At 28.0% G+C, this 12,162-nt stretch overlaps 1 protein-coding gene and 1 long non-coding RNA gene across 8 annotated transcripts; both read left to right on the forward strand.

The window, feature by feature from the left end:
• The first annotated feature begins 845 nt into the window (after positions 1–845).
• LOC111026684 (kelch-like protein 3) lies at positions 846–5,868 on the forward strand. 7 transcript variants are annotated; one of them, XM_022304814.1, is made up of 11 exons: positions 846–866; positions 2,253–2,381; positions 2,454–2,682; positions 2,756–2,931; positions 3,011–3,107; positions 3,226–3,382; positions 3,462–3,574; positions 3,637–3,933; positions 4,027–4,167; positions 5,077–5,332; positions 5,421–5,868. In XM_022304814.1, exons 2-11 carry the CDS (start codon positions 2,272–2,274, stop codon positions 5,597–5,599), a joined length of 1,755 nt encoding a protein of 584 aa, XP_022160506.1. In that variant the 5' UTR covers positions 846–866; positions 2,253–2,271; the 3' UTR covers positions 5,600–5,868. The 7 variants fall into 7 exon arrangements, with proteins under 7 accessions (XP_022160506.1, XP_022160505.1, XP_022160504.1 ...); XM_022304813.1 differs by having other exon boundaries at positions 853–953; XM_022304812.1 differs by lacking the exon at positions 846–866 and adding an exon at positions 960–1,186.
• A 1,554-nt stretch (positions 5,869–7,422) lies between these two features.
• On the forward strand, positions 7,423–8,296 carry LOC111026690. The gene is made up of 3 exons (XR_002603727.1): positions 7,423–7,679; positions 7,882–8,071; positions 8,135–8,296. It is a non-coding gene; the product is annotated as an uncharacterized LOC111026690 (long non-coding RNA).
• Positions 8,297–12,162: the final 3,866 nt, after the last annotated feature.

A 12,162-nucleotide genomic window follows, 5' to 3' on the forward strand; every position in this document is an offset into this window, starting at 1 on the left:
AATTGATAACTCCTTTGTTTTTAAAGTTAGAGAATCTATCAAAAGCCATAAACCTTCTCCGCAATGAGCTCTTCAATTTAAAAAAAAAATCATAAGGATCGGTTCAGTAGTTTCCGAGAACATATCACTCAAAGGTTTTCATTTTCACATTTATATATTAGATAATACATTTTTCTGTCTTGTAGGAAATTACATACTCGATACCAAAGCACCTTTTTTACCATATAGGAATTAGGGACTTACGCTTCTCATTTTATATTGTTGACGCCGTTGACAGTTATAAAGAAATTCATAATTTAACTATAATGATTATTGATTTACTTAGTACTTAAACAACTAAAACGTAGTAGGTACCTAAACCTAATACATATTGCATATTTGCATACCTTTTATAGTTTTATTATACTTGTATGGAAGTATTAAATTATTAATAATACCGTATAAATTAAACTATAATATAGGTTATATTAATTGTTATATTAGGCTTATAGAACTATTTCAAACAAATTCCACAGCTCTTTACCCTTTGTACTCTATGCTGCCACCATTTAGGGTAATTGCACCAAAACACATACAAATGCAATTCTAGTTTTCTATTAGTCCAGAACATTAAAGAACAATTTTAAAAAAATTTACAAAAGCGAAGCCCTTGGCCAAAATTGGGTGAGCAATGAGCATGCTTGTTGAGTACCCTATATAATCCATATCTTTGAGTATTCTAGTAAATATAATGCACTCAAGCTTGTATGTACATAACATGGAAGTATATCGTATATGTATGCGTTCTTAAGTAAACAAACTGTATGCTGTTCATTTCAGGCACTCCAACACTCAGTACTAGCTTGGATGTAAAATCAAGTACCTAGGTAATTTATCATTTAAACTATGTCATGAATAGGGCCCGGATTTATAAGCACTTGCAGGTTTTTCTAAACAGTCCAAAAAATAGCTAGGTAAGCTAAGTTTGAATTATATTCACTACTCGTAGATTTTATTTTGCATATTTTGTAATTTTTTTGCTTATTTTCATTAAAATAACGTAGTTATAGTCATATTTATTGTTCATGTAATTTGACGAAGTCGTTTTCTTATCTTATCTAAGACCTATCGAGACAAGTAGTAATCTGTTATTGAGTAGGTTTTCATGAATTATACATTAGTCGTGTTTGTCGTGATCCAAGTGCGGGTAATTTATTTTTATATGATTTCATTTATTAATATTCAAGTATACATTTTTCAGATTGAAATTACAATACAATGAAATAACTACAAAAATGAATCGTATAAAAAATAAATAAAAAAATATAATATAATTTTATGTAAACCTATGAAAAATAATGAAAATGAGACTTTTTTTTAATCGATTTTGTTGCATATTTTTTATTTCATAGGGTATATTTCTGCAAAAGAAAAGCATAAATGCATATTTTAAAGTGCATATATTTCTGAGGTTTTTAGAGAATATAAATCCGGGCCCTAGTGATGAATAATTATATTGAATAAAATCATATTTTTTTTTATATTTTGTCAATACAAATTTGTACTGAAGTCTAGAATAATTAAATTAATTTTAATTTTGATTAACCATTACTGCAGTCATTGAATTTAAGCTAACCACTATAACTTTCATAATATAGTTAACCTAACTACTATAAAGGTAAGAAAATATTACTGCAGCATATTGAATTCAACAATATTTTAATAAAAACATATTATACAAAATATCTATATTAAAATAATGTCATAATACTAACGATGTAGCCATGTAGTTACAAAAATTATTCCATTGTATTTTAGAATTCATAAATGTTTGAAAGTTGATAAATGATTTGTGCTTATTTTTTGTATTTGTATTAATGTGATTATAACTGGTGCCCTTGAAATAAAAAATTTCGATATTTATTTTAAAATATCAATTCACATTTTTACGGTTTAAATTTTGATTTCTATACTTATGGGCCAAAGGTATGTGATCTTAATTTGTGCGTCCCACATAGCCATATAGCTGGTATGGGTTATTCTATATGGCTGTATGATAAGATCTAAACAAAATTAAATAACCTGCAGATGAATAATATTATTGACCCTTTAATTCTTGTTGAATTTAAAATTTCAATATCAATTTTGAATATTATTATAACAAAATACCGATTTTGATATTAGTTTTGATTTCAAATAGAATTAGTAGGTAAAGATGTTTATCAATATTTAATATCTATTTAATGCCCCGTTTCGGTATTATGCAATTCTAGAATTAATATACAATTTACCATGCAAAATCTAAGGGATCTAAAAATATCCAGTAGAAGTGAACCAGCAAAATACAAGTACAAAAAATCGTCTTATACGGATATATTCGAAGGATTACAATCCTTACGCAAGTAAGTGGTATAATAATTGCACCATGCAATTTAAACTAATAAATAAATATTAGCAACACATTTTTGTTTCAGAGATGAAGTTTTTTGTGATATTAAGCTAGAAACAGATGATGGCCAAAAAATATTTGGACACAAAGTGGTTTTAGCATCGGCTAGTCCATATTTTCATGCTATGTTCACAAATTTTGCGGAAAGTAATAAAGATCTTGTTATTATAAGACAGGTGGATCCAACCGCCATACAACTCTTAATTGACTTTATTTATTCTGGGGAAATCGTGGTTACCGAAAAAAATGTACAGGTGATAGATGATAAAGTTTGATTTTTTTAATGATAACAACACTTTATAATTTTTTTATTGTTATTTACTATAGGTTCTGTTGCCAGCAGCAAATCTCTTGCAGTTACAAGAAATAAAAGAGGCATGTTGTGATTTTTTACAAGCACAACTGCACCATACAAATTGTCTTGGCATATATGCCTTAGCTGATTTATATAGCTGTATGAAATTGTTAACAAGTTCAGAATTATATACTCAACAGCATTTTTTGTGCGTTTTCATATTGTTTATTGTTATAATTCCATAAGGCAATTGTATTTATTATTATTACCTATATTTTGGTTCTTAGAGAAGTGGTTGAAGGAGACGAATTTCTATCGTTATCATCTCAACAAGTCATTAACTTGATATCCAGTGATAAACTTACGGTTCAATCTGAAGAAAAAGTAGGCAAATTAAAATTGATTAGTTATATTTTAGAAAAGACAATTTATTTTAAATCACTTACTTACATATAATATTAAAGTCAAATATATTTGTGAGACTATCTTTTTATTGTTGTAGGTGTTTGAATGTGTTATCCGTTGGGTAAAATATAAATTGGATTCCAGAAAATTAATTTTGCCCCAATTAATGGAACATGTACGTCTACCATTAACGTCGAAAAATTACATATTAAAAAATGTAATTGAGGAACCTCTTCTTAATAACTGTCCTAAATGTATATACTTTTTTGAATTATATGATTCTATTGGAAATAAATATGTGTGTTAAATATACATAATTTTTATATTTTGAAGGTAAAGATTACATTATTGAGGCATTACAATTTCATTTACTGAAGTCCAGTGATCTCATCACAATTCCACAAAACATCAGGACTAAACCTAGACACGCTGGTAGATCACGTAAAGTAAGATTCCGTTATAATTCTTATTTCTCTTTTTAATATTTGTATCGATTTTATTTTAATAGGCTATTTTTGTGGTTGGAGGGCAAGGTACTAAAGCAATTAGTAATACAGAATGGTACGATCCAAAAATCAACCGATGGCAGATTGGACCAAAAATGATTACAGGGCGTTGTAGGGCTGGTGTAGCTGTAATAAAAGATAATTTTGTGTTTGCTGTGGGTGGTGTATTTAAATCAATTCATAAGTCTATTGATGTGCTAGATTTAACTTCAGAATCACAATGTTGGAAACCAACAGCTGACATGTTAGTTGAAAGAAAAGAATTAGGAGTTGGTGTAATAAATGATTTTCTATATGCTGTAAGTTATTGTGTTGAAATAAAACTTACTACCCACTTTATTTGTTATTTCTGTTGTAAAGTAGATAGCAATAAATAAAATAATAAATTCAAGGTTGGCGGGTTTGATGGTGTATCAAGCTTGAATAGTGCAGAAGTTTTTGACTGCAGAACTCAAGAATGGCGGATGGTATCTAATATGTCTACTAGAAGATCTGGCCTTGGTGTTGGAGTATTGAATAACTGTTTGTATGCGGTAAAATAATTTTGATTTTATTATTTTAAATTGTATTGTACATTTGTTTTAATGGTAATTGGAATTTGGAATAAAAATCCAAAAGAAAACAGTTCTGCCGAGGAAGAACCAAAGAAGAAATACTTAGAAATATTTTAAAATATATGTATATTAACCTATTCAGTTCAATGATTTAATTGAACACACCAAAAAATGTTTCAATGCTCGATAAACCTATACATAGGAGTTACAAAACCCGATTTAATTTTTATTTTACAGATTTATAGGTACCTACATGCCGTAATAAAAACAAAATATTATTAATGTTATAATTTGGTACTCATTAATATATTTTTTTTTTTTATTGAATTAAGTCTCGACAACTATGGCCATTGGCAACAAAGAGTTTAACTCTAAATTATTTACATGTTATATAAGTTACATATTAAATACTATTGATAAGGTTGGACTTAGTAATGAAGGTTATCATGTGTCTTATGTTGTCTGGGTGGAGAGTTTCTGACAGAATGTTTGAAATGCCTGCTTCTCGTCTATCCTCATTACCTAATATTGTTAGTGTTTGAAAATTGTATTGTAAAATATAAAAAGTGAATTAAATTTCATTTAATGTTCACTTTCAACATTAAATATAGCTTAATTTTAAAATTATTTGGTACTTGATTTCTATATTATTTATAATTCTTGAACTTATACAATGTTTAATTGAATATAATATCAACTAATCATAAATGTATGTTTCTAATTAAAATGTATAATGTTTACTCATTCAACGTTTTATAAATATGTAATATGTATTCAAGCACTTCCATTGAAAAATGATATACAACTATACCTACCTGTTGGATTCCGGCGGTTTTTTTTAGGACCAAGCATTTTTATTTTGTTATTTATTTTAATTCGATTGTATAGGTAGGAGGTTATAGTTTTTCATCAAGGCAGACTTTAAACACTGTTGAATGTTATCATCCCGGTCTTGATGTATGGACATTCGTCGCAGATATGTGTGTACGTCGCTGTGGTGTGGGTGTAGGAGTTTTAGATGGAGTATTGTATGCGGTAGGTGGTTATGATGGATTAGAAGTTCGGAGTAGTGTTGAAGCATATACACAAAGTACAGGAGTTTGGACTACTATTGCGGATATGCATTTGTGTCGAAAAAATGCAGGTAACTTCTTGTATAATATCTAGTTAAAAGTTATTTTATGAAACATTTTTTTTGAACATATTGAATTTAAATTTGATATTCAATATAGGTGTAGTTGCATTGGATGGTTTATTGTATGTTGTGGGTGGAAGAGACGGAACTTCTAATTTGGATTCTGTAGAATTATACAACCCCGTTACGAATTCCTGGTCCATGCTAGAAGCATCAATGCATGTAGCACGATATTTTGCAGGAGCAGTGGCCATAAACCTGCAAATTAGTTCATGAGTCTATGTTAATACAGCCATTGATATAGGTCACCACGTTTTAAACTACTTGTTAGTTGTTATCGCATCCATATGGTTTTATATTTTCGTATTTATAATTTATTGAAATCTTCTTATAATGTATGATTATCGTGATACTATGTTTGTTACTATGTTTACTTTTAGTTTTATTATTCTATTAATTTTACAGCTTTTGAACGTTTTATCAAAAAGTTTTTGTACAATATTAAATGAATAAAAATGAAATAAATTGTTTCCGAAATTGTATAATATTATGTACTTTTATAATGTCTAACGAATAACATCCAAAAATACATTTATGAATTATTGTTTTGATATTGTGAGTAAACTATTTAGTAGTTATGTATTATGTGTATATTTTTAATGCACAATATACAATATTGCATAGAACAGGCATGTTTTGATTTACAAAGTAAAACGATGAGTTGAAAGAAAAATCACAAAAAATAAATAAGGTAGGTAATTAATGATTTAAATTTGTTTTATTAAAATTATTTATTAATGAATGATAATGAATTGCTTAATTTTTATTGAGATTTTTTAATTTTTTTATGAATGTTTTGTAAATAATTTGAAATTTAATTAAAGGAACTTCTAAGTTGTAATTACTGGAATATGTATTGCTGTGGTAACAAGGTAGCTGCTAGGTTGCAGCTACTGTACTAAATTTCAATAATTTGTTAAGTGCCTTCTATATGTGATAACATACAACCTTACATACAAGGTTCTTGTTAAAAACTGAAAATAGACACATAATCTGTTTAAAACATAATAATTGTAAATACATTTAATTTTTGTCCAAAGGATACAGAAATTGAAACTGTTGTAAAATGTAAGTACGAAATTTAGTGATTTTTGGTAAAGTTTTATCAGATCTTAGAGCACTTCAGCTGCACTTCAACAGTTTATCTGAACACAGTGTATACTATTCTTCTTATCGTATCCGGTGCGTACTATTTACACAATTATACTGATATACATTAACAAAGAAATACTGAACTGCGTATAACAGCACGTGTTTTGGAGATAAAATACATCGACATTTGTAAGATATATAACATAGGTAGTATCAAATACTCAAAACTACAATATCAATCTATATAGGTACTCAAGTGTCCAATTGCTACTACAATACCTGGGTACTATAATATAGGTACATTATATGTAGGTACTATTGTACTAATAATTATTAAAATTTATAAAATATGTGTTAAAAAGTCTATATTTATTTTATTGTATATTTTATTTAGGTACTTTCGAAAAAATATAAATGATAAGCATTTGTTTGAAAATATATCTCAAAAGTAGGTATATCGTATATGATATTAATATGTCTTTAATATAATATAATAACAGAAGGTCATTGTTAATGATCTCGTAAGGTTACGTCTTACACATAATTATAATATTATATAATATAAATATATATCACCAATAATATTACTGATTAAGTTTTGTTGGCCTGAGCACTGAGCTGTTAGTATAAACGATAATTTTAATATCGAACATATTTTGTGCAAGTCTATTTACGTTATAATTTTACGTATTTATAAATATTAATCAAACATATTTCTAAACTCTTATTAATAAACCAATACAAGAACTGAAGGTTTAATAGGTACTGAACATTTTTTCAATGGACCTTTGTATATTATGATCTTTAAGAATATAAAAAAATTCTAAAAATCAGAATTTGAACAAATTCATTATTACATTTAAAATATGGTTGTGAGCATTCTCGGTGAATCCACCCTGTATATTAATATATTATATATCTTTGTGTAATCTAGTTATTTTGTAACGTGTATGCATGTAGATATACATAAATAAACCCACTCGTATGCAGTCAGTCTGTATCGATTACTTTTAGCGCACCAGAGCTTCGTCGTACATCAAATCTAGATATTTTATTATTTGAAAATTATGTTTTAAATTATTGTATTGAATAAAACCTTGTTTTTTAATATTGTGTCATCTTAATCTGTAAATCTTACTGGAATAATGAGGTTAATTGTACTACCTTTCATGTCGCTGATCTTCAGCTGACTATACCATTAAAGGTAAGATAATATTATAACTATATCGAATTCAACAATATTTTATTTAAAAAAAACTAATTAGTAATAACTAACCATCTAAAAATAATACAACTCGTGTTACGATGCGCAAATGTTCCATAAAATTGTATAATCCATTCATTTTTGATTAATTATTTCTTCATTGTTAATCTAATTTTTTTATATTTGTCCGTATTTTTAATAGCATATAAAATATTGCAATCGTGTTAAGACCTCCAAGCCCTGGACTTATTAAAAATTCAGTTTAAAATGCAAAATGTATAGGAAATACCAATATCAAGTAGTTGTGAACCAGCATATTAATATGAGTATAAAGATCAACTTATGTGGAGATTTTTAAAGTATTATAGGTACCAAAATTACGCATGTAAGTGGTAAGTAATTTAAAAAGCTAGATAAATAGATATTACTTATTAGTAACAAAGTGTTGTTTTTAGAGATGATCAATAGTAACACTGGAAACGAATGATGCCATGATGGTACTATAATATTTGGTTATCAAGTGGTTTTAGCATCGGCCTCCATCTGTAGTTCAGTCGTTTGATCTCCAGTAGGCAATTATATGAATCTGTAGTTACAGATCCATCTGGAGAAAAAGTAGGCAATCTCAAATTGATTATTGTTATATTTTAGTATAAGAAAGGGGAAATAGAAATATGCTGGTCAGTAGTTATGTAGCGGAAGCCTCAGAATCTAAAAATAGTTGAAGTCTTTACTCTTCTTAATAATATTATCTTAAATGTAAGTTTTTTCTATAAACATGCTTTAATTGTAAATTAATTTATATTTCATAAATATATGTATAAACATTTTTTAAGGTAAAGATTACATAATATTGAGGCATTACATTTTCATAAGTCAGATAAGCATATTACTGTTCCGCAAGACATCCGGACTAAATCTAGACAATAAATATTAGTTTACATAAAGTTTTACTCTGTTATAATTTATTTATATTTCTAATATTTAGAAGAGAAGAAAATAAAATGTCTCATGGTATGTTATTGGTTTTCCAATTCCTGTTGTTGAATGATGATTTATTTATATTTCTAATATTTTATTGATTTAATTTAAATAGGTTATTTTAGCGGTGAGTGGCAATGGTTTGAACTTTTGAAGTATTGGTATGATTCATATATGAACCGATTGCTGATTGGACCAGATGTGATAACACTCCGCAATAAAGCTACTCTAACTTTTGTGTGTGCTATGAGTCGTGGGTACTTGGTAGTGTTTTTAAAACAACTCTCAGTAGTCTATTGATGTGTTAGATTTATTTTCAGAATCAACTCGTCGGAAACCATCCGCTAACATGTTAGTAAGACGAAAAGATTTAGGAGTTGATGTAATAAATAATTATCTATATGCCGCAAGCTATATGTTGAAACTAAGGTCAGCGATATTGGTGCGGTATTAAAAGTACCTTGTATTTAAATAGTGCAGAAGTTTTTGACTGCAACTAGTATAGGTACTGAAGAATGGCGTCTGGTATCCATACACCATTTTTTAGTACCGTGGTCAAAAACTACTGCACTATTAAATACTAGGTAATTTCAATACCAATGCCGCCAAACTTAGTTTCAACATATAATTTACGGCGTATAGATAATTAATTATTATCACATCGACCCCTAATTTTTTTCGTTTAACTAACATGTCAACAGTTAGTTTCCGACAAGGTGATTCTGAATATAAACGTAACAAATCTATAGCCATATAAGTATCATAGTAGCCAGTAGGTATAGTCGCCACTTATATTATCCCGTCTCCCGATAAATCGGGCTGATGGGTTTTTGTCTAGAATCAGGATTAAATGAAATCAAGCGAAATCCGGGATAAGGTATGTGTTTTTAGCGATTATATTTGATTGGGGTCTTATAATTTTGCACACATATCAATAAGTAAAAGCTATAGTATTTTTATTTGAATTTACAGTAATTCAGTGCACAATACATTGCGTGTCCAAATATCAATAAATTATTAGAATTATTGGTAAGTCATAAGTTATTTCTATTTTTAAATCAATTCTTTTGTAAAAAATATTGTTAGAAAAATTAATTTCAGTTTCCCCATGGATTCAGGTCAAATACACCCTTAAATAACAGATCATTATTCTAGAATCTTAAATATTAAGAATATACCTTAATTAATAAAAAACATAGTTATACCTAAAGTAGTAAAATATTTTTATTATTTACTAGCTGCCCGAACTTCCTCCGGAAGAAATTATTTTTTTTAAATTTAATTTAAAAACATAAGACTATTTTTTGGCTATACAAATAATACAACGATTATAAAAGAAAAAAAAAAAAGAAAAAAAAGAAACAGACATCGTTATCGGTGAATACATGAAAATAATAAAATTGGTAATTAGTTAATTATTATTATTATAATGAGGGTTCAAATTCAAAACCGGTTTCCTTCGTCTCCAAAATCAAATTAGATTCTTATATATATAGATTAACTAATGCAAATATTATTATTATAACCAGCAAAACCATCAGCCTTGTTTTTAAATATAATAATAAATAATATAACTCCGTTCATATCTTATGAGGATCGCGATCGCCTCACTCGTAAACTATTGTAGGTACATTCTGTAAGTGCCCAATAACTAAAAAGCCCCATTATATTTTTAGAGATTTGGTATGAACAAAAACATTGTTGATTACCTCTTCATGGGCCTCCACCCAAACAGGCGCAGATCTAGAAATCTGCAAAGGGGGGAGGTTACCTAAATTTTTTTCAGAAAAATACAATTATAACATAATCTAAGCACATAATAGATGTATAGATACAGCAGAATTATTACCAAGCATGCTCGCCCCATTTTTCTTCAATATTTCAATAATTCAACATTTGATTTTTAAATTTTTTAAATATACTTACAAAACAAATTTTCAAATTCTTGTGTCAATAAAAACTTCTCTTTTTCAAATACGAATCCACCTTTATAAATTATAACTGAATGATATGGTATCGAAATTCTAACTTCGGACACTAATGTAAAAATATTTTAATAAGTGGCTTATTCCGTTTATAGTATGTCGGAGGACAATTTGGCAGATATTATGGATCTGATGAGTTATATTCTGTTGAAGTTTACAGCCCCAACACCAATATCTGGAATTCATGCTACATGAATATAGGACATTGTTCTGAAGGAGTAGTAGCCATTGATATACGACCTTATTATTAACTTATTAGTTAGTATTTAGTGTACATGATTTTTTTGGTTTTTATAAATGCTTTCTTTTAACATATAATGTTTATCTTGTTTTTCTATTTATTTTACTATTTTTGAATGTTTTATTAAAAGGTTTTTGTGCGATTTAATTTGACTAAAATTAAAATGAACAAAGTATAAAATTAATTAAATAGCTAGTATATATTTTATAATATGTATAAAAGTGTAAAATACATAATACGAATTAGCAGATATATGTGCCAAACAGTCCATCTCATCCCCACACTCTCTAGTCCTCTGCTCATATACATTACAAGATTCTAAATATTTCATCTCTGAGTATATCCTTAAAAATTGGCAACACACCTGGTCAACCCTTCGAACCAAACTAAACGAAATCAAACCAAGCATTCTCCCATGGCCAACCATCCATCTTCCCAGACGCCAAGAAGTAATTCTTAATAGAATCAGAATTGGACACACATGGTTAACTCACAAACACCTAATGACCAAAACGGACCCCGAACCTTGTCTCACTTGTGGTGAAATTCCTTCAGTCAAACATATCATATGTTTCTGTCGAGAATTCAATGACACTAGAACCAAACTCAAGCTAGCTGACAACCTTCAAGAAGCACTAGGACCCGATCCAGACAACACCCAAAAAATATTCATTTTCTTAAAACTTACTAAATTATATAACCTAATCTAAATATGATCCTATATGATCCAAACTTGAATTGTATAACTCACCCTCCGCTTTATATGTATAAAAAGTAATATTCTTTATTTAAACACATACTTACACTATTCTAGTATAACAAAAGCCAATAACCAAAGTTGTTGCGGCTTATTAAAAAAAAAAAAAAAACATAATACTTTTTCTATTTGTTTCCAAATTTCAGTTAACATGATGTACTATGTATTAAGCACCCATTTGATTTAAATATAAATATTTTATTATATCTAACGACTAACATCTGATCTGAATTTATTATGGCCTTTATATTAAATAGTATTAATATTTATTCATGTTTTTAACAGGTAGGTTCGACCTAATACTGTTATTTCAACAAACCTGGTTTGATTTAAAAACTCAGATCATATTGTATGAATATAATTGAATGATAAACGGACAATTCAAAAGAATTGTTACTGGCAACTTGAAACTTTTACATTTGTTATAACATTTTACATATTACATACAATACCATTTTCAATAAGCTTATAAGCACGTGCCCAATTATACCAGCATACCACGAACCTATTCACACCATT

Source organism: Myzus persicae, unplaced genomic scaffold (assembly GCF_001856785.1).
Source record: "Myzus persicae strain clone G006 unplaced genomic scaffold, MPER_G0061.0, whole genome shotgun sequence".
NCBI classification, from domain to species: Eukaryota; Metazoa; Arthropoda; class Insecta; order Hemiptera; family Aphididae; genus Myzus; species Myzus persicae.